Raw genomic sequence first — 26706 nt, 5'->3', positions numbered from 1 at the left:
AACCTATCTTCATCAAGATAAAACCATCCACTGATTACCTTCCCTACAGCCCCATTTTGGAGCCTTGTCAGACACCCACGGGTTGGCCAGGAACTAGCTCATGTATAAATGAGGAACCCCAGGGTAACAAACAGAGAACCTCTTTCATAATCAACTGACAGCACTTCCCCACAACTGATGTCATCCAACTGCCCTTAACATTGCCATCAGCATTGTAACGAACTGGCTCACAGAGCTGTTAGGCTTTTATGGCCTATACTGTCCAATTAGAGATTGGCTTTCCTATCTGTGTGTGTGGAGTAGACTCCTCTCAGAGATACAGTCCTACACAGATGGGGCAATGCCAAGAAGGATGAAGTTTTCAAAAATGTCCATAGCCTCTAATCTAAGGTCTGTGTTGTGTTTCTGTGATGCTTAAGGTAGTATACAGTGGCGATTTTAGCATGTAAATCTTGGTGGGGCAACAAACAAAAAAATAAGTGGGATGCATGCCAGCAAAGCCACTACACAACACTAAACAATACATTCATTGTACTATAACGGTGACAAACGGTGCCCACAAACTGTTAGGACCTACATAAAGCTGTACCAACATCTTACCACTGCTACAGTTCACTCAGCCTCATTTACTGCGTTTAAAAAAACAAAACATAGCTGATATGACTGACTTGCTTAAACAAATGTGGTTTCTACTGACAATTGAGATGTACAAACTATGGCATAAGGGAACGACAAGCGGATTAGAGGCAATACGTAATTTTGATTAAGACAATAATGAGCGAGCTAGGATGGACTAGGATGGACGTAGTCAATATAACCATTTGTTTAGCACTTAGCACAATTCAGAACATGGGCCATTCTTAGTGTTCTCCCTGTACACCAAATCAGAACCGTAGGATAAATAAAGGGGGCATATTAGCAGACAATGAAAGGTCTTACAATATTCGATGATTACATTTCTCTAAAACAGGCTATAGGCTACATGTGCACCACCAAGTCAGAGCAGTAGGCAAAATTAAAAGAGGGGTAAATAGACCAAATTATTAGGGTGAGGCACATGGGTTACTAACATCTTACTACACAACATACACTTCGTATTACTTTCTTAGCTACAGTATACATATCTCTAGAGGTCGACCGCTTAATCGGAATGGCCAATTAATTAGGGCCGATTTCAAGTTTTCATAACAATCGGAAAACGGTAAAGTTTTTTTTTTTACACCTTTATTTAACTAGGCGAGTCAGTTAAGAACACATTCTTATTTTCAATGACGGCCTAGGAACGGTGGGTTAACTGCCTTATTCACGGGCAGAACGACAGATTTTTACCTTGTCAGCTCAGGGATTCAATCTGCAATCTTACGGTTAACTAGTCCAACGCTCTAACCACCTGCCTCACGAGGAGCCCGCCTGTTACGCAAATGCAGTAAGAAGCCATGGTAAGTTGCTAGCTAGCATTAAACTTATCTTATAAAAAACAATCAATCATAATCACTAGTTATAACTACACATGGTTGATGATATTACTAGTTTATCTAGCGTGTCCTGCGTTGCATATAATCGATGCAGTGCGCATTCGTGAAAAAGGACTGTCGTTGCTCCAACGTGTACCTAACCATAGACATCAATGCCTTTCTTAAAATCAATACACAGAAGTATATATTTTTAAACCTGCATATTTAGCTAAAAGAAATCCAGGTTAGCAGGCAATATTAACCAGGTGAAATTGTGTCACTTCTCTTGCGTTCATTGCACGCAGAGTCAGAGTATATGCAACAGTTTGGGCCGCCTGGCTCATTGCGAACTAATTTGCCAGAATTTTACGGAATTATGACATAACATTGAAGGTTGTGCAATGTAACAGGAATATTTAGACTTATGGATGCCACCCATTAGATAAAATACGGAACGGTTCCGTATTTCACTGAAAGAATAAACGTTTTGTTTTCGAGATGATAGTTTCCGGATTCGACCACATTAATGACCTAAGGCTCGTATTTCTGTGTGTTATTATGTTATAATTAAGTCTATGATTTGATAGAGCAGTCTGACTGAGCGATGGTAGGCACCAGCAGGCTCGTAAGCATTCATTCAAACAGCACTTTTGTGCGTTTGCCAGCAGCTATTGCGCTGTTTATGACTTCAAGCCTATCAACTCCCGAGATTAGGCTGGTGTAACCGATGTGAAATGTCTAGCTAGTTAGCGGGGTGCGCACTAATAGCGTTTCAAATGTCACTCGCTCTGAGACTTGGAGTAGTTGTTCCCCTTGCTCTGCATGGGTAACGCTGCTTTGAGGGTGGCTGTTGTCGATGTGTTCCTGGTTCGAGCCCAGGTAGCGGCGAGGAGAGGGATGGAAGCTATACTGTTACGCTGGCAATACTAAAGTGCCTATAAGAACATCCAATAGTCAAAGGTATATGAAATAAAAATTGTATAGTAAGAAATAGTCCTATAATTCCCATAATAACTACAACCTAAAACTTCTTACCTGGGAATATTGAAGACTCATGTTAAAAGGAACCTCCAGCTTTCATATGTTCTCATGTTCTGAGCAAGGAACTTACAGTCGTATGAAAAAGTTTGGGCACCCCTGACAATTTCCATGATTTCCATTTATAAATAATTGGGTGTTTGGATCAGCAATTTCATTTTGATCTATCAAATAACTGATGGACAGAGTAATATTTCAGTAATGAAATTAGGTTTATTGGATTAACAGAAAATGTGCAATATGCATCAAAACAAAATTAGACAGGTGCATACATTTGGGCACCCCAATAGAAAAATCACATCAATATTTAGTAGAGCCTCCTTTTGCTAAAATAAGAGCCTCTAGACGCTTCCCATAGCCTCTAATGAGTGTCTGGATTCTGGATGAATGTATTTTGGACCATTCCTCCTTACAAAACATCTGCAGTTCAGTTAGGTTTGATGGTTGCCGAGCATGGACAGCCCGCTTCAAATCATCCCACAGTGATATTGATATTGATACAATGATATTCAGGTCTGGGGACTGGGATGGCCATTCCAGAACATTGTACTTGTTCCTCTGCATAAATGCCCGGGTAGATTTTGAGCAGTGTTTGGGTCGTTGTCTTGTTGAAATATCCAGCGCCGGCGTAACTTCAACTGTATGACTGATTCTTCTACATTATTCCCAAGAATCTGCTGATATTGAGTGGAATCCATGCGACCCTCAACTTTAACAAGATTCCCAGTACCGGCACTGGCCACACAGCCCCACAGCATGATGGAACCCCCACCAAATTTTACTGTGGGTAGCAAGTGTTTTTCTTGGAACGCTGTGTTCTTTTGCCGCCATGCATAACGTCCCTTGTTATGACCAAATAACACAATCTTTGTTTCATCAGTCCACAGCACCTTATTCCAAAATGAAGCTGGCTTGTCCAAATGTGCGTTTGCAAACCTCAAGCGACTCTTGTTTGTGGCATGTGTGCAGAAAAGGCTTCTTCCGCATCACTCTCCCATACAGCTTCTCCTTGTGCAAAGTGCGCTGAATTGTTGAACGATGCACAGTGACACCATCTGCAGCAAGATGATGTTGTAGGTCTTTGAAGGTGGTTTGTGGGCTGTTTTTGACCGTTCTCACCATCCTTCGCCTTTGCCTCTCCGATATTTTACTTGGCCTGCCACTTCTGGCCTTAACAAGAACTGTGCCTGTGGTCTTCCATTTCCTCACTATGTTCCTCACAGTGGACACTGACAGCTTAAATCTCTGCGATAGCTTTTTGTAGCCTTCCTCTAAACCATAATGTTGAACAATCTTTGTTTTCAGGTCATTCGAGAGTTGTTTTGAGGCCCCCATGTTGCCACTCTTCAGAGGAGAGTCAAAGAGAACAACAACTTGCAATTGGCCACCGTAAATACCTTTTCTCATGATTGGATGCACTTGTCTATGAAGTTCAAGGCTTAATGAGCTCACCAAACCAATTGTGTGTTCCAATTATTCAGTGCTAAGTAGTTACAGGTATTCAAATCAATAGAATGACAACGGTGCCCACATTTTTGCATAGCCTATTTTTCACATCTGATTTAATTTCATACAACTTAATATTGCTACACTAAAAATATTTGTCTGGACAATACCCCAGTACTCAGCTTTTATTAGAAAATGAATGGCATGCCACTGTGATCATTTTCTGTGACGACAGAGTAAATTATTATGCAGCGTCAGAGGGGTGCCCAAACCTTTTCATATGACTGTAAACGTTAGCTTTCTTACATGGCACATATTGCACTTTTACTTTCTTCTCCAACACTTTGTTTTTGCATTATTTAAACCAAATTGAACATTTTTCATTATTTATTTGAGGCCAAATTGATTTTATTGATGTATTATATTAAGGTAAAATAAGTGTTCATTCAGTATTTTTGTAATTGCCATTATTACAAATAAATAAATAAAAATTGGCCGATTAATCGGTATCGGCTTTTTTGGTCCTCCAATAATCGGTATCGGCGTTGAAAAATCATAATCAGTCGACCTCTACATATCTCCCTGGCATATTACATAATTTATGCAGCAGCATACAATACTTTTTTGGCCTCATGTTGTGCTAACTTGAACAGGAAGGTGGCGCAGCGGTCCTTCATGGGCAAAGTCTCGCATTCTCTGGATTTATGGTGCTTTCAAAACAACTGGGAACTCTGAAAAAACAAGTTCTAATCAGGATGACGTCACTGATCTTGAACTCTTGAACTCACTGAAGTCAAGGTTACGCAGTTCCAAGTTCAGTTTTGAGCGCGGCACAACTCCAACTTCATTGACAGCATGGACAATGTTGAATGTTAATCATTTTAAACTTGGAAAAGAGCCCCTTAATATCATATTTGCGACCACACAGCCATTCCACTGAATAGCAGGCTGGTGACTGCTTTGCAATGCTTGCAATTATCCATTGCAACGGATTCCTTCCAAACCACTCAGTTGAATTTGCGATTTCCAAATCGCTGTTTAATGTTTATGTCCAATGGCCGATGAGCACCGTTACATTTTATAATTTCTCTTCATAAGACAATGAATAAAAATGATTTGCAAGTAGATTCAATATTGATGACAGTTTTTTTAAACGCAGCTATGTCAATGTGATGCCCATCTGTAGACTGGAAGAGAGCCGACAGAAATAAAAGTAAAAGTGCATAGTCAGTCTAATCTCAAAACAACCGGTCCACCAAATGTCTCTAAGGGGAGAAAAGCCAAAAGGTGACTCGCTAACCCTATGGAAATATGTATGAGGTTTCATTCTTGCATTAAAAGCTTTAGCTAGCTGAAATAGAAGGCTGTGGTATATTCGTCTACGTTTGACGTTTCTCTAACAAGTATGAATTGTAAAAGCTCTTGGCAGACGCAGATATGGGGTGCAAAAATGTGACCGCAAATATAGTGTAACGACCCTGGGTTTATACGCGCGGAAATCGACCCTGCCGCACGAGCATGCTTTTGCGGCACAGTCGATAGCGCGCCAGACTTCGGGCTAGAAGGTCCGAGACCTGCTCCCTGCTGTTTCATTACAATATTCATGAATTCCCTTCCAAGAACGTTAAATCAATCAAACAAGAATACGTTGTAACACAACTCAACTGCCAAACAGTTACAAATGTACACACTAAACCTAACACTGTGTACTGTATCAGCTTTCCTAAAATAGTTACATGTCAAGGATTGTATTTATTTACACCTAATTCGCTTAAAATCCAGTTAATGGTTTTAAAAGCGAGACCGTTTGTCATCGTTATCGCCAGCCATCTTGCTTACCTTTAAGAATAAAAAAATCAACGTTACTATGTATTTACCATTTCTTTATGGACAAAAAGCTTTAGTCCAGGAAAGCAGAAAACGTCAAACGGTTTCACCGCAGAGAAAGCATTTCTTTAGGTGTCCATGTCCTTCGACTGTGTTTGCTCGGCACTTTATTCCAGTCCCATCTCTGCAATTATTTAGGCTGTTATTTCTATCGAACTCTCCTGATGAGAGGATGCATCAGGATGCAACTCCGAATAAAGCAGCGCCAAAGATTTTATGTGGCAGCGCTTCCAGTCCGATCACGTGACCTGTCTGACACGGGAAATGGACAGTGGCAAAAACTAATCCGAGATTCTCATGATTCCCAGATGGGGAAAAATCATATCAAAAATAATCTTTCAGCTTTAGTCTTTGTTCCTAGGTACACCGCGAATGCACGTATCTGACCTCCCTAAACTGAGAATACTACAAAAAGAAATGATGAAATAGCAAAATATTCAATATACAGAAATGAATTCATTATACATACACATTTAATGTACTTACACTAGTATAGACCATCAGACCAAACGTGAATGTCGATTTCTGTTTAATGCACTTGTGATTACAGTAACAGGCAGTTTAGTGATTCCTTCATTCAACAAAATAACAATACAGTATAATAAAGACCACAACAAAAAATCTAAATCTGAATAAAAAAAGACACGGTAGAATACATGTGAACAGGTCATCACTGTTTAGAAAAGGGAGTCAGCTCCTGTTCTTGACTAACTAGCTACGGAATGCAGTGATGGCATAACATATATCTAGGATGCTTTATGTGTATAAAGACAGAGGTCCTTGATTGAAACTGATGTATATTAAAATACAGGAGCGGTTGACAGTGGATACAGTCTATACAATGCATGGAGCCTAAACACTTCAAGGCCATGGTAGACTGACTCTGGTTGTTTCTACCAAAGCAAAACATTCATATATTCACACAACAGTTGACACGTATTGTGACAGTGAAGGAAAGAATGAGTTTGTCTAGAAAGTGGTGATAAAAAATGTGGCGTGGACCTAGGCTCTGACAAGTTCTAGTGGCTTCCTAAAAACACAGAGGCACTGACGTCAGTTCTATCAACAAAAATCTGATCCAACTAGGGACAGGAAACAACACAGTAAATGTTCATCAGTGAAAATGTCAGACTAACTTTATTTGTGGGCACATGAGGAGTTCTCTGAAACGCTTTCCAACATTTCACTCTCTGACAGGCCTATAAACTCTTACAAGACACAATCTTTCCTCTAATAGTAGTTAACAGTCATTGTAGAGCTTCAGAGATAACTATTAGAGGAAAGAGTTTAACAGTCATTGTAGAGCTTCAGAGATATTTCATAAAATGAACAGTAGAACAGTACATACACAAAATATTACTCTATAAAATAATCAGGCTCTTGGCACAGGGGGACAAGGATTTGACAGGACACAATAGAATGAGAGGATCATGTGGTTTGATTGTCTGTATCGCAAATTACACCATCTGCCAAGGGTCTTCAAACTTTTTTCCCAATCCGTTGACCCAGAGACCCCAAATCATATGTTAGCAAAAAATGATAATGTGTATAATAAATGGCAAGGAGAGGTAACATAAAAATAATTGATCTGGGAGATATTAATTTGAACTCAGTTATAATTGGAAGAGGAAGTGTAAAACTAACATTGGAATTACCTTAATAGCTAATAGACTAACACATTTCTGCAAAAATTGATGTCCATGTCAAGAAAGCTTACCAGTAACCATTGGCACTTTCCCGGTACATGGATATTCACAAACACATAATTTTTTTTATTTGCAGCGCCTGCATGCTGTGGACCCGTTTGAAGACCCCCTGCCCTATATACTCCTCATAAGGCTCTGGCCAAAAGAAAACTATATAGGGAAGAAGGCACCATTTTAGATTTGCACAGAGGTTGGTACTGAATAAGGTTCAGTTGTCTAAATTCCACAACATCTGGTCCGATACAAACTTAATGGGAAACTGGTAGCACCTTTGGCTTGACCATAGATACACTTTATGTCCATAGATACACCAGCACTTAAACAAATAAGCGCATAGGCCTTTTAAGAGAACACTTCAAATGGAATATGGCCCTAGAAAACCAAAAAACAATCCTTGCACTAAATCAACTGACCTTGCATTTTTGCCTGTGCTACAAACTTATTGAATCTAGTGGGATGTCATATCCTAACTAGAAATTTTACCCATTCACAAAACATAGCAACTATGTATCATCTAGCAAAGCAGCTATCTGGAGAAACAGGTTTCCGGCACATCTCCAGGCGTTTCTACAAGGTTAGAAAAACGCAGTAGAAATTGGTAGCTCGGACAAGGCAGTAACAGTCAAGTCAAAGGCAGATGTGCCAGAAAAAGATCAGGTGGAGGTCAGGTGTTCTCACTTTGAGGCAGACCAGAGCCCATGGAACAGAGCAGGGTTGTGTTCAGTAAAATGGAAGATAACTTACAGGAGGTACTACCTGAACTTGTCAACAAAAAACGTTTATAAATTTTTATTATTTGCGTTCTGTTGGGAAACGCTTTGCAACGATGTGACCTACTGAACATGACCATTTAAAGTCTGAGTGAACAGGTCCAGAGTATTCTGAAGAGAGGAGTGGGTCCAAGTCTCAATGCAGAGGACTGTCAAACACAGAGTCAGGCAGGACCGAGATCTTCAGTTTCTTTTCTGGCCAGCTGTATTCCTTCGGTAACTTGGTCTGGAAGGAGGAATTAAACAGGAAAAAAACATTTACTGACAGATACAGAACATGGAGTTAAAACATTCTGGAAACTTTGCCAGGTTTCTCCATTCCGTTTTTTCTAGGAATCCTCCAAACAGGATTTCTGAAAAATCTAGCATTTTGGGGGGAATTTCGACAAATGTAATATTACAGGATTACCTAACAGCTTCTTTATAGGCCAAGGATCCGTTGGTAATCTCCCCATTACGCCCCTGGAAGCCTTCCTGAGCCGAAGATCTGAATAACATACTGCGCATGCGTTTCTTTACCTCTACGCCCACATTTTGTGTCACCCTCCCTTTACATTTGTAACTGTCAATCGTGAATGATAATTCTTCAAGTTTTACCGGTGAAATGTCCATGCAGCATCTGCATACCAACCATTTGATCTGAATCCATTTCATGGGAATATGCATTTAGTTCTTCTCAAGTTAGTTGGTATCATAAGCATGTCACCGATCTAAAACAAAATATTCCATAATGTCAAAGTGAAAAGAACATTAGTTGTGGAATTAGTATTCATCCCATTTGTTTAGGCAAGCCTAAATTAGTTCAGGAGTAAATGTGGCTTAACAAGTCATAAATAAGACTTGCTGTGTGTGAAATAATAGGGGTTGACATGATTTTTGAATTACTACCCCTTCCATATGTAACATTCGGTAAGTATTCAGACCACTTATTCTAAAATGGATTGGAGTCCAGCGGTGGTAAATTCAATTGATGGGACATGATTTGTAAAGGCACACCTGTCTATACAAGGTCCCACAGTTGACAGTGCATGTCAGAGCAAAAACCAAGCCACGAGGTCGAAGGAATTGTCTGTAAAGCTTCGAGACAGGATTGTGTCCAGGCACAGATCTGGGGAAGGGTACAAAAACATTTCTGCAGCATTGAAGGTCACCAAGAACACAGTGGCCTCCATTCTTATATGCAAGAAGTTTGGAACCACCAAGACTCTTCCTAGAGCTGGCCGCCTGGCCAAACTGAGCAATCGGGGGAGAAAGGCCTTGGTCAGTGAGGTGACAAAGAATCCGATGGTCACTGACAGAGCTCCAGAGTTCCTCTGTGGAGATGGGAGAACCTTCCAGAAGGACAACAAACTCTGCAGCAATCCACCAATCTCGCCTTTATGCTAGAGTGGCCAGATGGAAGCCACTCCTCAGTAATAAGCACATGACAGCACACTTGGAGTTAGCCAAAAGGCACCTAAAGGACTCCCAGACCATGAGAAACAAGATTCTCGGGTCTGATGAAACCAATATTTAACTCTTTGGCCTGAATGCCAAGCGTCACATCTGGAGGAAACCTGGCACCATCCCTACGGTGAAGCATGGTGGTGGCAGCATCATGCAGTGGGGATGTTTTTCAGTGGCAGGGACTAGTCAGGATGGAGGGAAAGATGAACGGAGCAAAGTACAGAGAGGTCCTTGATGAAAACCTGCTCCAGAGAGCTCAGGACCTCAGACTGGGGCACCTTTCAGTAGGACAACGACCCTAAGTACACAGCCAAGACAACGCAGGAGTGGCTTCGGGACAAGTCTCTGAATGTCCTTGAGTGGCCCAGCCAGAGTCCAGACTTGAACCCGATTAACATATATGAAGCTACATGAAAAGAGCTGTTCAGCGACGTTCCCCATCCAATCTGACAGAGCTTGACAGGATCTGCAGAGAATGGGAGAAACTCCCCAAATACAGGTGTACCAAGCTTGTAGCATCATACCCAAAAAGACTTGAGGCTGTAATCACTGCCAAAAGGTGCTTCAACAAAATACTGATTGAAGTAAATGTGATTATTATTATTTTTATAAAAATACTCTGTAAAAACCTATTTTTGCTTTGTCATGAGGTAGTGTGTGTTGAGGGAAAAAACTATTTGAAACATTTTAGAATAAGGCTGTAACGTAATTTTTTGGGGAAAGTCAAGGGGTCTGAATACTTTCCGAATGCACTGTGTGTAAGGTTCCTCAGTCAAGTATTGAATTTCAAGCACATACTCAACTACAAAGATCAGGGAGCTTTTCGAAAGCCTCAAAGGGCAACGATTGGTAGATGGGTAACAGGGATTGGTAGATTGGGCGGCATTGGTTAGAGCGTTGGACTAGTAATCGAAAGGTTGCAAGATCGAATCCCCGAGCTGACAAGGTAAAAAATCTGTCTTTCTGCCCCTGAACAAGGCAGTTTACCCACTGTTCCTAGGCCGTCATTGAAAATAAGAATTTGTTCTTAACTGACTTGCCTGGTGAAATTAAGTATCTTAAAATAAAGACATTGAATATCTCTTTAAGCATGGTCAAGTTAACAATTATGCTGAGGATGATGTATTTCACCACCCAGACACATCAAAGCTAGTTCAGAATGACTGAGCTGCAGGACAGGAAGGAAACTGTTCTGGGATGTCACCATTGGTGATTTAACACCGTAGCTGTTACAATGGCTGTGATGGGAGAAAACGTATGGATCAACAACATTTTTGTGACTCAACCATTAACGAACTAAATGAAAGAGTGAAAATAATTCAAATATAAAGAATACAAATATTCCAAAACATGTACCCTGAAGAATTTAGAAAATAATATGTGCACAATCCACATATGCAAAGCTCTTTCCCAAGAAGACTCACAGCTGTAATCGCTGACAAATGTGTTTAACATGTATTGACTCAAGGGGGTGAATCTAAATAAAGGTACACTATATATACAAAAGTATGTGGACACCCCTTCAAATGAGTGGATTCGGCCATTTCAGCCACACCGGTTGCTGACCGTGTATAAAAAATAAAATAAAAATCGAGCATACAGCCATGCAATCTCCATTGTCAAACATTGGCAGTAGAATGGCCTTACTGAAGAGCTCAGTGACTTTCAGCGGGGCACTACTCATGACTGAAAGTCCCAGCAGCAATGTTTCAACATCAGGTGGAAAGCCTTCCCAGAAGATTGAAGGCTGTTACAGCAGGAGAGGGACCAACTCCATATTAATGCCCACGATTTTGGAATGATATGTTCGACGAGCACGTGTCCACATACTTTGTCATATAGTGAATATTTGTTTTTTTAAATGTATCTTTAAGAGAGTCAAATTTTTCATCCACTTTGACACAGTACTTTGTGTAGATCGTTGCCAAAAAAAAGACTATTAAATACATTTTTATCCCATCAATACCATTGAAACTATACTGAAACAAAATATAAATGTAAAGTATTGTTCCCATGTTTCATGACCTGAAATAAAAGATTGCAGAATTTTTCCATACTCACAAAAAGCTTACCGTAATTCTCTTATTTTGTGCACAAATTTGTTTACATCCCTGTCAGTGAACAATTCTCCTTCAATCCAATCCATCCACCAGATAGGTGGCATATCAAGAAACTGATTTAACAGCAATAGAATTACACAGGTGCACCTTGTGCTGGCCACAAAAGTGTGCAGTTGGGGGCCTCCCGTGTGGTGCAGTGTTCTAAGGCACTGCATCGCAGTGCTAGCTGTGCCACCAGAGACTCTGGGTTTGAGCCCAGGCGCTGTTGCAGCCGGCCGCGACCGGGAGGTCCATGGGGCGACGCACAATTGGCCTAGCGTCATCCGGGTTTGGGAGGGTTTGGCCGGTAGGGATATGCTTATCTCATCGCGCACTAGCGACTTCTGTGGCGGGCCGGGCGCAGTACACGCTGACCAGGTCGCTAGGTGTATGGTGTTTCCTCTGACACATTGGTACGGCTGGCTTCCGGGTTGGATGCGCGCTGTGTTAAGAAGCAGTGCGGCTTGGTTGGGTTTCGGAGGACGCAGGGCTCTCGACTTTCGTCTCTCCCGAGCCCGTACGGTAGTTGTAGCGATGAGACAAGACAGTAACTACTAACAATTGGATACCACGAAATTGGGGAGAGAAAGGGGGTTAAAAAAAAAAAAGTGTGGTGGTGTGCAGTTGGGTCACACACCATCACAGATATCTCAAGTTTAGAAGGAGCGTGGAATTGGCATGCTGACTGCAGGAACGTCCACCAGAGCCATTGCCAGAGAATAGAATGTACATCGCTACCATAAGCCGCCTCCAACGTCGTTTTATAAAATATGTCAGTACGTCCACTGGCCTCAACCGCAGACCATTTGTAACCACGCCAGCCAGGACCTCCACATCTGGCTTCTTTACCTGCAGGATTATCTGAAACCAGCCACCCGGACAGCTGATGAAACTGAGGAGTATTTCTGTCTGTAATAATGCCCTTTTGTCTGGAAAAACGAATTCTGATTGGCTGGGCCTGGCTCCCCTAAATGGGTAGACCTATACCCTCCCAGGTCCACCCATGGCTGCACTCCTGCCCAGTCATGTAAAATCCATAGATTAGGGCCCAAGGAATTTATTTCAAATCAAGTTAATTTATGAACTGTAAGTCAGGAAAAACATTTGAATTGCTGTATGTTGCGTTTATATTTTTGTTCAGTATATTTCTTGGAAGTTAATTTATTTTTATACACAAATTCTTTAGCACAATTTTTTTTAGCTATGTAAAAACCTACAGTCAAATTGTGCAATACGTTAGGCGATAAAGCAGATCACGTTATTCATTTCACCTGGCACATTATACATTATGAAGCTTACCAGTAGTCCCCAATCACATGGTTGTTTGTTTACAAGCAGACAACAATGAGACGGAGCCTTGTTGGTTAATCACTGTTGTGCAGCACACACTGATCTAATTACAGTACGGAATTCACAACTAAATGTTTGCCAGTTGGACATCTTAATTATTAAGTTAAGTCTAAAATGTGCTCAATGCTCTGCAGTTGTGCTAAGTGGTTAGCTTCTTGCAATCATGCCCCTCTAGGTAACAGCAGAGAATCCCTCCTGGATCAAGAGCCTTGCTGTCTAATATTTGTTTTTTGTGTGCAGCAAATTGTGAGTAGCATTTTTTAGTTACTTGTATAACTTTATGAGCAGGGATGTCTGTCCTACAAATAGTTTATGTCAGAGACGATATAAAATGTTTGCATGCGCTCATTATCATTCGCTATGGGATTTTACATCAAAGAAAATATTCTGCCAATGGGGTGCGCTGTTGAGTTTCGGCCATGAAAGAAATGCGACCATTCGCATAATCATCATAAGAAATTAGGTGGTGTTTTTTATCTCACAGTAATGTTACATCCTATTATATTCAGTTCTGTAGAACACTGCCATGACCTGATATTGCAGATATTGATTCAGTTTTGATCTAACTTTATTACATGAGCACCATTCATCACTGAAATTCACCAGAGTAGCCTGTTCTTTGGGTAGCCAAATGAGCAGAGCAGAGATTGCGTAAAGTAGAGAATCCCACATGCGCAGGAGCTTCGAACCATTAGCTGTCGGGAAGACGGTTCCAGAGAACTCGGATCCAAATTCTTTATATTACCCCTGTAAAGAACGGTAAAAGGTGTTTCCAATCACCTCCTCTCGAGTGTTGAGCTCCGATAGATCTCCAAGCATCTGTTCAACAAACTCCTCAGTCAGCAATATCTGAGGAGATATGGTAACATAAGAACATGCAGTAAGCACATGCAGCAAGTATGCACTTGAAACAGTTTGTGTGTGTACCAGGAGCCAGGGTGTGTGTACCTGTAGCCAGGGTCCATGTGCGGCATACGGGTGTTCCTCAGTAGCAAAGGCCCCCTCTACTCCGGTGGATACGAAGGTGATGGCTGTGTCTCCATTTATACTCTTATAGGTGAAGTGTCTACCATGGAGCAAACGACCCCTAAGCACAGAATACGACCAGCACAACAATCTTTAAACATCACTGAATACATACTTTATGGAAAATGTCTGCTGGGTTGGAGAACCTGCTTCTTACCATCCGTCTCTCTCAGCTCCGCATCTATCCCCCTTTCACATACAAACAGCTCTATCAGATGACCCTAGTCTTGTTTTATTTAATGTATGTATGTGGGGAGACCCATAATCATCCCCAACTCTAGTGTGTGTGCGCACCTGAGACAGAGGGGCAGCAGTGTTCCTGACTCCTGGTTGAATTTCAGATGAACACTTTCCAGTTGTCTGGTACGAACTAGCTCGTGAGGAACGATGGCCGCTGAACTCTCACTCTCCAGACTGTCCTTACGACTCCTAGAGAAGGAGAGAGATTCAAATGACAACTTAGGTACAGGGGAAACATCAAGTCCGGTGGTGGCCTGCATCTCCCTATAAAGTGTGTGAAAGAGTTTGCTATGGCTTGTAACAACCTTGCCCCTCGTCTCTCATGTTTCTCTTACCTGTGATACAGCTGGCTCTGCAAATGGCCCATTGTCTATGGAGAAACCAGGGGAAGAATTGTACCACATACAATATCATACAACTATCATGTGTTCAATGTCCCAGTACTTTGTACTCAGTGGGGCCTCATGGCTCTGTCTCTGGATGGGTTAAAGGGAGGGGTATGGGTGTATATGGCAAGTCTACTCTAGAGAACACTAAAAATAAGGGAGTGAAAGCTGTTGGTGTGACATCACTGCTTGAGGAAAGAAAAAACATAAAGAGTGCGTGTCTCAATGCTGACTCAGAGTAAAAGTTTGGAGTGGGAAAGTGAGTAAAGAAAGCTTAACGTGTGTGCATGTACTCACTGAGGCCTGTCATGTCCTTGTCTCTGTGAGTTGATAGGGGGTAGTGCTGCTTTAGTGTTGAACTCCAATCCTTTTCTCAGGGCTTCTCTGATCTGCTCTGTATCTACAGGGGACAAACCATTGGGTTTGTTTTGGGACATACAATAACATTAGGACACAAAACAACTCAGGACTTCACTTACCCTAATCTTGGTAGTGTTCAATAAAACACAATTTTAAAAAAAATAACTGTTTCGCAACAGAAAACAAATAGGAGTGGTTCTAAATTGGACAAGTCCAGGTAGTACAGCCCTATTTCAATCTGTATTCTTACATTTGGTGGCTATTGAACACAATGCATGTCAGATCTATGAGAGCCCATTAGAAGTGGCGTGTGCCTTCAGAAAGTAGTCATACCCCCTTGACTTATTTCACATTTTGTTGTGTTCCAGCCGGATTTCAAAATTGATTTTACATATATTTTTTCCTTTTACAAATGTTTGCAAATGTATTTTAAATGAAATACAGAAATACCTAATTTACATTAAGTATTTATTCACATTCCCCTCTCTCCCTCAGTGACATAAGTATATTTCATATTTTCAGAACCCAACATGTTAGAATCACCTAGTCGTGTTGGACTTACCCAGAAAGACAGATTTGAAAATCTGGATGGAAAAATATTAGAAAATTCTTATTTTGGTTGTTGATCATTGCTAGAAAGCCATTTAAGTCTTTGTTATGGGATTTTTATGAATAAATAACTAAAATATGTATACATTTGACTTAGATGTTACTGTATGAATGAAACTTATTATAATCATAATGCTGAGTGTAATATGTTCCTTGTTAGAAAGAATGGGTTTATCTTCAGACAGGCTTGAATGATGTGTCTACCCAGGGAGGGGAAAGACCTTGGGTTGGTTGCAGATAGTTTAACAGGTGGCAGACAGTTATGAGAACGCTAACTATACTGCCATTGTATTCTAGAGGAGGATGGACATTAAAACCTATGACATCTTTATTATATAACCTGATGTAAATTGTATTATGATCAGTACTCTCGAGAATAAACGCTATTGATTGATTGATTTTAAGACTGGTTTCTGTCCATTTAATGCTGATAAGTATCTTACAAATTCTTATAAGGGCAGAGTGTTTTAATTGAATTGGTTGATAAACATATAGGAAATAAAATTCCTTTAACAGTCTTGCCATAGATTGTCAGGCCGATTTAAGTCTAAAACTGTAACTTAGACACTTAGGAACATTCAATGTCGTCTTGGTAAGCAACTCCAGTGTATATAAGCACTTGTGTTTCAGGTTATTGTCCTGCTGAAAGGAGAACTCATCTCCCAGGGTCAGAAAGCAGACTGAACCAGGTTTTCCTTTAGGATTTTGTCTGTGCTTAGCACCATTCAGTTTCTTTTTTATCCTGAAACTCCCCAGGCCTTAACGATTACAAGCATAGCCATAACATGATGCAGCAAACACTATGCTTGAAAATATGGAGAATGGTACTCCGTAATGTGCTGTACTGGATTTGCCCCAAACATTAGGAGTGTTACCAATTTATTTTATTCTTCAATAACAAACTCCAAAGCAAATCAGGGGGAGAAAAAAAGAGTTTATTTAAAAAGGACAAATCAAGATGTTATGTTGGGAGGTAGATGTTCAGTCTCACCTGTCCTTAGCTTTTCTCCACCGAACAAAGGAACAGGATGCCATTGGAAAACCTTCCTAGTCTGTGGTTGAATCTGTGTTTAAAATTCACTGCTCGACTGAGGGACCTTACAAATAATTGTATGTGTGGGATATAGAGATGAGGTAGTCATTCAAAATTATTGAATGCAGAGTGAGTCCATGTAACTTATTATGTGACTTTAAGCAAAGTTTTACTCTTAAACATATTTAGGCTTGACATAACGAAGGGGTTGAATGCTTATTGACTCAAGACATTTCAGGTTTTAATTAAGTTGTAAAAATGTTGGTTTATGTGACAATCTCAATTGAATCCATTTTAAATTCAAGCTGTAACAACAAAATGTGGAAAAAGTCAAAGGGTGTGAATACTTTTTGAAGGCACCTTAGTTTAGGTGTGTGTGTGTGTGTGTGTGTCACCTTTTTCCGACAGTCTTCGTGGCTGAGATCCTATACAGATGGAGCGGCTGTCCTCTTCATCCTCGGGCGGTCGGCTGAGGTCATCCCACACACACTTGGCGCTCACGCCGCTCAGGTTGGAGCCCTCTGTCTCTATACCCTGGTCCACACGCTCCGGCTTAGGAAGAGCACACACACACATAAACACTAGCAAAGACCCACACATTGTAGGGGCTGAACCAGTAGGTGGAGCTGTTTGAATGAAAACAGTGTAATTAAATCAAAGCCTTACTTGTAAATGAGGGTCGATGTCAAAGATGGTCTCTCCTCTCCTCATGTCAGTTATCAACCAGGGCCCTCCAGCACTAAACACATACAGCACGGAGGGGAAAATTTCAACATTAACATAGGGTTAACATGGACTTGGTCACACTGGGATAAAGTTAACGTGAAATAAGACTAGTAGACTGCAGTGGTGAAAAAAGTACCTAATTTTCATACTTGAGTAAAAGTAAAGATATGTGGATGTGGATATATTGAAGCAACATCTCAAGACATCAGTCAGGAAATTAAAGCTTGGTTGCAAATGGGTCTTCCAAATGGACAATGACCCAAAGCATATGTCCAAAGTTGTGGCAGAATGGCTTAAGGACAACAAAGGCAAGGTATTGGAGTGGCCATCACAAAGCCCTGACCTCAATCCTATAGAAAATATGTGGGCAGAACTGAAAAAGCGTATGCGAGCAAGGAGGCCTACAAACCCGACTCAGTTACACCAGCTCTGTCAGGAGGAATGTGCCAAAATTCACCCAACTTATTGTGGGAAGCTATCCGAAACGTTTGACCCAAGTTAAACAATTTCAAGGCAATGCTACCAAATACTAATTGAGTGTATGTAAACTTCTGACCCACTGGGAATGTGATGAAAGAACTAAAAGCTGATATAAATCACTCTCAACTATTATTCTGACATTTCACATTCTTAAAATAAAGTGGTGATCCTAACTGATCTGAGAATTTTTTCTAGGAGTTTAAATGTATTTGGCTCAGGTGTATGTAAACTTCCGACTTCAACTGTGTGTGTGTGTGTGTGTGTGTGTACACATAAAATTGTGGACACCCCCTTCAAATTAGTGGATTTGGCTATTTCAGCCACACCCGTTGCTGACAGGGTATAACATTGAGCACACAGCCATGCAATCTCCATAGACAAGCATTGGCAATAGAATGGCCTTACTGAAGAACTCAGTGACTTTCAACGTGGCACCGTCATAGGATGCCACCTTTCCAACAAGTCAGTTCGTCAAATTTATGCCCTGCAAGAGCTACCCCCGATCGTCTGTAAGTGCTGTTATTGTGAAGTAGAAACGTGTAGGAGCAACAACGGCTCAGCCGCAAAGTGGTTGGCCATACAAACTCAAAACGGGACTGCCGAGAGCTGAAGAGTGTAAAAGTCTCACTACAGAGTTCAAAACTGCCTCTGGAAGCAACGTCAGCACAATAACTGTTTTTCGGGAGCTTCATGAAATTGGTTTCCATTGTCGAGCAGCCGCACACCAGCCTAAGATTACAATGCGCAATGCCAAGCGTCGGCTGGAGTGGTGTAAAGCTCGCCACCATTGGACTCTGAAATAGTGGAAAAACGTTCTTTGGAGTGATGAATAACGCTTCACCATCTGGCAGTCCGACAGACAAATCTGGGTTTAGCGGATGCCAGGAGAACGCTACCTGCCCAAATGCATAGTGCCAAAGGTAAAGTTTGGTGGAGGAGGAATAATGGTCTGGGGCTGTTTTTCATGGTTGGGGCTAGGCCCCTTAGTTCCAATGAAGATAAATCTTAACGCTATAGCATAGAATAACATTCTAGACGATTCTCTGCTTCCAACTTTGTGGCAACAGTTTGGGGAAAGCCCTTTCCTGTTTCAGCATGACAATGCCCCCGTGCGCAAAGCGGGGTCCATACAGAAATGGTTTGTCGAGATCAGTGTGGAATAACTTGACTGGCCTGCACAAAGCCCGTACCTCAACCCCATCGAACACCTTTGAGATAAATTGGAACACCGACTGCGAGCTAGGTCTAAATTGCCCAACATCAGTGCCCGACCTCCCTAAAGTTTGTGGCTGAATGGAAGCAAGTCCCCACAGCAATGTTCTAACATCTAGTGGAAAGCCTTCCCAAAAGAGTGGAGGCTGTTATAGCAGCAAAGGGGGGACCAACACCATGTTAATGCCCATGATTTTGGCATGAGATGTTAGACGAGCAGGTGTCCACATACTTTTGCTCATGTAGTGCATCTCATATTTCAAACATGGACCTCAAACTCACACATGGACCCCTCGGAGCAGCTCCAGCATTCCTTGGCCGTTCCACTGCTGGGCCGCCTGCAACTCTTCTGTACACACACCCACAATCTATATAGAGAGGAGAAGGAGTTCAACACACAAAAAAGGGGAGTAAGAAAGAGGGTTACAGAACATGTACAGATGAGGGGACAGACATAATGCTATTATAGACTCAAATGGAAGGAGTTGAGAGGGAGGCCCGGAGAGCATGGGGCTAGATTAGCTCACCTGCAGGAAGTTGACCAGGCCGAAGGGGGTGTGGACCGGAGTCATCTGGGGGTCTTCAGTGAGCAGCATGTGTTGGATACGAGACTCACTGTTGTCCAGGGGACTGTGCCACGATATGTGGTCTCCACTGCAAAACGTGTTTTCTACAGGACAGAGGAGAGACATGGAGGTTAAAGACTACTCAGTGACATATTGGAAAATACTAGGGCCGGGATAATACCAGTACTGCAATACTCGTTAGTATTGTGGCAAGGGAACAAAACAAAGTGCATTTAACTTCTTTAGGGAAAAAATATTGCGATACTGATATCGTCCCAGCCCAAGAAAATACATACATTTTCTCAGCACTAGTCTAAGAGCAAATGAGAAAGTCAAGCGAAGGAGAAAGGAAGTGTGTGTATGTGAGAGAAGTGTGTGTATGTGAGAGAAATTGAGAAGGGAGAGAGAAATTGAAGCGAAAGTGGCCATGAGAGGGAGACAGCGATTAAGAGATCCAGAGGAATCCATCTGCTTGGGAGGCAACAGGTACCTAGTCCAGATATACTGGAAAAGAGAGGGGGAGGAAAAGGACCATGTTGTTATGCTTCCCTTCGAGGTCTGAAGATTGTTGTATTGCAAAAACAGTCTGAAAGGTCTGCTGGCTCCCCACAGCAAGATTGATTGGATGTTACAAAACGCAGATATTTATTTTACATTGTAATTTCAGAAAATGTCCATAATATATCTGTCGCTAAAAGTGGAATGACAGTGTTTCACAGTATTACACTAGTGTTGTGATTGAAGATCTTACAATATCACAGCCAATCTGTTTTATTTGATTGTCACGCTCTCTTAATGTATCAGCTATGTGAATCGATTTTGCAGCTTATCATACGGCATGCATAACCAATGCAGCCATAGGCCTACAGTATAATGGCATTACTGGTCTTATGGGCATCGGTCATCTGAAGGAGAACAGCTAAACTCATTGTTTACATATAGCTCAACATGTTCTCAATTTAAAATGATACCAGTACAGAATGTATGAGGCAAACCATGCCAGATTTTGTACATGCCTTTTAGGTACGGACATAAAAAAGTTTCGTTCAAATCCAACCCTTGTAATTTAGGTACAGTATGAAAATAAGGAGATGACAATTAGGCTACACAAGATTAGCATTACAGGTAACATTTTATGAGGTTAATTTTATTTAATACATTTTTATTCATCAAGCAATGTTGCTTGCAAAATGATTGCAGTTGTTCCCATAGAATAAGCAACCATGTACTGTCTATGTATCACTGACCCTGGATAAGCTAGAGACTGGCTAACACCGCTAACCTTTTAGGTCACTAATATGTTGTTTTTATAACAATTTTGTTGGCTTTATAATCAGAGAAATTGAACTAGCTAGTAATAGGCTCTAGTTAGTTTTTTTCCAACTCAGATTAACTCGAGGCATACAAAGCAGCGTAGGGATAACCTATAGGCTTTTTGTTTTAATTTCTATATTTTTTTATGTATTAATTTGGGTTCACAGTGTATCATTACGCCCCTAGCAGATGGGGGTAGAATAACCTAAAGAGAATGGGCTCCCCCTCCCTCTGTTTCCCTGACTGGCTTTTAAACACTCCCACCCTCCCCTCCATGTAATCTTTAAACACGGCTAGATGATTTAAAGGACTTAGCAAAGTGGCACACACACACACCAGGAAAGGTCTGTGAGGAATGGAGAACCGTTTTCACAGCTGTAAAGAAAATACTGTTAAGATTAGAAAGTTCCTCAGCTAAGACAACTTTTAACACACTTCTCCCATCAGAGAAAGGGAAATGAGACTTCTTTAGTTTCCCCAGAGCCCAGAAGTACCGCACAGAGCTGGCTAGATCTTTAAAAACACAGGTGTCATACATTACATACTCTTCTAGTCCACATTTACTTCCATTTAGCCCTTATTCTAACAGGCAAGCTGAATGAGAACACATTATTTTACAGGCTACATGAGGAAGCTGAAGTAGAGAAGCGAAGGGTTGAAAGAGCCAATGGGAAGCTGGGGATGATTGGGCTGAGTTCCACTAAGTGTTCTCCTTAGCAAAAACATCACTGACATAGGGTTGCATGAGGTTAAATACTGACATGCTCCAAAATGTCCATGCAGAGGCAGGGAGCCCTCTGCGCGGTGAAGTAACAAAGCGCCTGGGAATGCATAATGCCCTGAGTGCCTGCCTTGTAATTGCTAGACAAACAACTCCCTTCTCCTCACCTTACTCCGCCTACCATATCCCCGCCGCACTACACACACAGAGCCTGGGTCCTTACCTGATTGGAAGACATAGCGGGCCAGGCCCTGCATGAGTTCAGCCGGCCAAGTAGGAGGGGCTGTTTCTCCCACCTCTCTCTTCAGCCTGAACGTCAGCTCAAAGCCAAAGCCACTGGGGCCTTCCTGGCCTGTAAACCTGACAATACACATACAGAATTCCCACACTTAATTCAAGCAGTCGCTCTAATCAGGTTTGTGTGTGTGTGTTAATTAGCCAACCCCTGGCCCCTCCTAATTTGACAGCGAGTCAACACCATAAACCCAGATTCTCCTTTCCTTTGGTTACCCAATACACCCATTCAGTAACGCTGCAAAATTATGGCAAACATGCATTAAGAATGCCAGCTGTTTGAAGGGGAGCAAATGGGGAGATTGCTGGGAATTGTGGGGGAGCAGAGCTAGCAGGTCTACTCAAGAACAATACAAAACAAGGGGGTGAAACCTGTTGATGTGAAATAACTTTCAGAGGAACAAGAAAAACAAGTGTGGAAGCATCTCAATGCTGATTCTGCAGAATGACAAAGTGAAAGTGAACAGAGCTTTAGGGTGAAAGCAACATGGTGGATTGTGGAAGCTCCACCACTACACTGCTTATACAGTAGGTATTCAGAGCCATGTGTCGGTGTGTTAGTAACCGGGGCAACTTGGTCCGCCAGAGCTCTAACCTGAAGTACTGTACTACTTACTCATGTACTCTGTTGTCTCCATACAGGTCACTGAGTCCGAAGCTGATGTAGTGCCAGTGTTCCTGTACGTCCTGCGCTGCACAGCCCATGTTACGGTACATACTGATGTAGTCCAATGGATCAGGACCTCCCAACCTGTAGATACACACTACTGTTAAAAGCGCAACACCCGCCAAATGCTGGTAGATTTTGGAATTGGTGGGTAAGATGTCTATTTCACTACCCACGTTGGTGGGTGGTCAGGTCACAATGCAAGACACATGTGAATAAAAAGTATGCTCACATTTAGTTAAATAAATGCAGCAATACCTGTTTTCAAAGCATTTATACACTTTTGTTGCATAGCTGGTAAATTAAATCGCACAAAGTCAAAGAACTACGAATCCTAAATAGACTATGGGGGCTGTGCACATGTAACGAGCAGATTGAAAGATTCATTTTTAGAAGCGCTGCTCACAGGCATAAAAGTTGGTCTAATTTACTTGAAACAAACGTCTACTGAAGTCAGTTTGTCCTTGTGTTTCTTGGCTATTTACATTGTTTTGTTAACAAGTTAGGTTATTTTTCTGTTTGAGTTAACTGCTAGGGAAGACAAGACATCTCACAGGCACAAACATGACTCCAGTCGCTCTACCAAAGTAACGTCCCGCCCTTAAAGGGACAGGTGAATTTGTCTCATCTGTGATATTTTTGGTTAAAAGACTCAGGTCACAAAATAATGAAATTAAACAATATACCACATTATCTTCTTACTAGTAATACATTTGTTTTAGAAACATTACAAAGCATGCGCATCTGTTGGTGTAATTTTATCGACCCAAAACTATTTTGGCTGGTTAAACAATCTGGAGTAGCTAGTAGATATTTAAAATCTACCTGCCACAGTGACTGGTGGGCCAAAAAAACAAGTTTTAATTAATTACATAACCATTGATTCTTGAACTTAATGTCTAATCAGCTTAGGAAAACTATATAATACCATCATAACCAAAGATAAGGTGTTATACACTTGTTTGTAGACAGTGTTTGTTTACAAACTCTGTAGGCTTTAGCTTTAAAATAATATGCTTAGCTATACCTATCATGTTGGTCTCACGGACTATCAATCCTTGAGGGAGTTCGATTAACCTGAGCCGCAGTGTACCGGGCTAGACATGTGATGTATTCACACACACCTTGACTTAAATACACATGTTTTAGCCTGAATTCAAAATGTATTAAATATTTGTTTTACATCTCACCCATCTACACACAATACTCCATTAATGACATGAAAACATGTTTTTAGAAATGTTTTCAAATTCATAAAATGAAATACATAAAGCTAGTATTTATTCACACACCTTTGTTATGACACTCCAAATTGAGTCTACCTGTGACCAATTCAATTGTTTAGAAAGAAACACAGGTCTATTTAAAAAGGTTCCACAGTTAATAGTGCGTATCAAAACAGAAACTATACCATGAAGTTCAAGGAAGTGTCTGTAGATCTGAGATAGAATTGTGAAGAGGCATATATCTGGGGAAGGGTATAAAACAAGATTATTGAACGTTTCCAAGAGCAGTGGCCTCCATCATTGGTAAAAGGAATAAAATATCGAACTACCCAGACTCTGCCTGGAGCTGGCCGTCCAACCAAACTAAGCAACCGGGCAAGGACATTGGTCAGGGACGTGACCAATAACAACCCATGTCAGAACTAGAGTTCCTTGGCTGATATGGGAGAGCCTGCCAGAAGGTCTCCACAGCACTTCACCAATCTGTGCTTTATGGGAGAGTGGCCAGACGGAAGCCACTCCTGAGAAAAAGAAACATGACAGCACGCCTGGAGTTTGCAAAAAGGCATGTGAAAAGACTTATGTGAAAGAGCATCTTCTACTGGAGACATTTCAAAAATACTGGTAGACTTGGGGATTTGGGTCAGGGACAGTGCTATTCACAAACACTATCATCAGATGCCTGTATTACACCGAACGTGCAAGCCTGGGAAAATGAACAGGGACACTAGGCTACAATACTAAAAAGTATGGCAAATAATGCTTAAAGAAATCGACTGCTGGTATTTACTGTAGGCTGCACGTTCTTACTTTGTATTACATTTCGTGCAAAACTATCCAAGCGATCGACTCACAAATGGATGAAGATGCGCTCAGCAAAGCCCATCAAAATTGCTACAGAAAAAAGATCAAGCAAGCCCCAAGCATCCCCTCAAACTCCATGTCACAGGTGCACCTGAGCCACGCTCAAGGTCCTAAACGATATCATAACAGCCATCGATGAGACAGTACTGTGCAGCCGTCTTCATCATCCTGGCCAAGGCTTTCAACTCTGTCAATCACCGCATTCTTATCGGCAGACTCAACAGCCTTGGTTTCTCAAATGACGGCCTCGCCTGGTTCACTAACTACTTATAAGATAGAGTTCAGTATGTCAAATTGGAGAGCCTGTTGTCCGGACCTCTGGCAGTCTATGGGGGTGCCACAGGGTTCAATCCTCAGGCCGACTATTTTCTCTGTATACATCAATGTCTTGCTGCGGGTGATTCTTTGACCCACCTCTACGCAGACAACACCATTCTGTATACATCTGGCCCTTTGGACACTGTGCTAAACCTCCAAACAAGCTTCAATGCCATACAACACTCATTCCGTGGCCTCCAACTTCTCTTAAAAGCTAGTAAAGCGAAATGCATGCTCTTTAAATCGATCGCTGCCCGCCCGCCCAACTAGTATCACTACTCTGGACGTTTCTGATTTAGAATGTGGACAACTATAAATACCTAGGCTAGACTGTAAACTCTCCTTCCAGACTCATATTAAGCATCTGAAATCCAAAATTAAATCTGCTTCCTATTTCGCAAACAAAGCGTGCTGCCAAACATACCCTCTTAAAACTGACTATCCTACCGATCCTGGACTTTGGCGATGTCATTTACAAAATAGCCTCCAACACTCTACTCAGAAAATTGAATGCAGTCTATCACAGCGCCATCTGTTTTGTCACCAAAGCCGCATATACTACCCACCACTGCGACCTGTATGCTCTCGTTGGCTGGTCCTCGCTACATATTTGCCACCAAACCCACTGGCTTCAGATCATTTATAAGTCTTTGCTCGGTAAAGCTCCGTCTTTACACAGCTCACTGGTCACCATAGCAACACCCACTCGTAGCATGCGCTCCAGCAGGTATATTTCATTGGTCATCCCCAAAGCCAACACCCCCTTTGGCCGCCTTTCCTTCCAGTTCTCCGCTGCCAATGACTGGAACGAATTGCAAAAATCACTGAAGATGGACTCATATCTCCCTCACTAACTTCCAGCATCAGCTGTCAGAGCAGCTTACCGATCGCTGCAGCTGTACACAGCCCAACTGTAAATAGCCCATCCAACCAACTACCTACCGCATCCCATATTTGTTTTTCTGCTCTTTTGCACACCAGTATTTCTACTTGCACATTCATCTGCACATCTATCAATCCAGTGTTAATTGCTAAATTGTAATTACTTCGCCACTATGGCCTATGTATTGCCTTACCTCCATGTGTACACCGATTTTTATATTGTATTATTGACTGTACGTTTGTTTATCCCATGTATAACTGTTGTTTTTGTCACACTGCTTTGATTTATCTTAGCCAGGTCGCAGTTGTAAATGAGAACTGTTTCTCAACTGGCCTACCTGGTTAAATAAAAATATATTTTCACACCTACAGTAGCCGGGCTATGAAGAGTATTGTCCTGCTAATAGGAAACATTGTTCGCATGATGGGCTACACCTGCTACATTACAGTTGAGAAGACCTGGTTTCAAAATGACTCCCGCTGTCCAACACTACCGTAAAAAAAATAAAGCATCTTGTTTACATTCTTTATTGCAACCACAATGTCACAAATCATTTGTATCTCCCTTTCCAATTACTTTAAGACT

The 26706-nt window shown here is 41.6% G+C and overlaps 1 protein-coding gene across 2 annotated transcripts in view; it reads right to left on the bottom strand.

Moving 5' to 3' along the window:
- Positions 1-6337: 6337 nt before the first annotated feature.
- Positions 6338-26706, bottom strand: part of LOC129853763 (suppressor of fused homolog) — a 32754-nt gene continuing 12385 nt past the window's right edge. Inside the window, exons 2-14 of one of the 2 annotated variants that reach the window (XM_055920154.1) lie at positions 22780-22914; positions 22093-22229; positions 19796-19938; positions 19551-19636; positions 17517-17589; positions 17246-17402; positions 15146-15248; positions 14517-14651; positions 14145-14283; positions 13977-14045; positions 8821-8822; positions 8711-8775; positions 6338-8527 (exon numbers count right to left, since the gene is read on the bottom strand). In XM_055920154.1, the coding sequence (XP_055776129.1) occupies positions 8466-8527; positions 8711-8775; positions 8821-8822; positions 13977-14045; positions 14145-14283; positions 14517-14651; positions 15146-15248; positions 17246-17402; positions 17517-17589; positions 19551-19636; positions 19796-19938; positions 22093-22229; positions 22780-22914 (1306 nt within the window). In that variant the 3' untranslated portion in view covers positions 6338-8465. The remainder of the gene's footprint in view (positions 8528-8710; positions 8776-8820; positions 8823-13976; positions 14046-14144; positions 14284-14516; positions 14652-15145; positions 15249-17245; positions 17403-17516; positions 17590-19550; positions 19637-19795; positions 19939-22092; positions 22230-22779; positions 22915-26706) is intronic. The other variant, XM_055920143.1, reaches the window with a different exon arrangement.

Source organism: Salvelinus fontinalis, chromosome 1, assembly GCF_029448725.1.
Source record: "Salvelinus fontinalis isolate EN_2023a chromosome 1, ASM2944872v1, whole genome shotgun sequence".
NCBI lineage: Eukaryota > Metazoa > Chordata > Actinopteri > Salmoniformes > Salmonidae > Salvelinus > Salvelinus fontinalis.
Note: the sequence above shows the minus strand (reverse complement) of the source record. Positions and strands in the feature narration are given on the sequence as shown.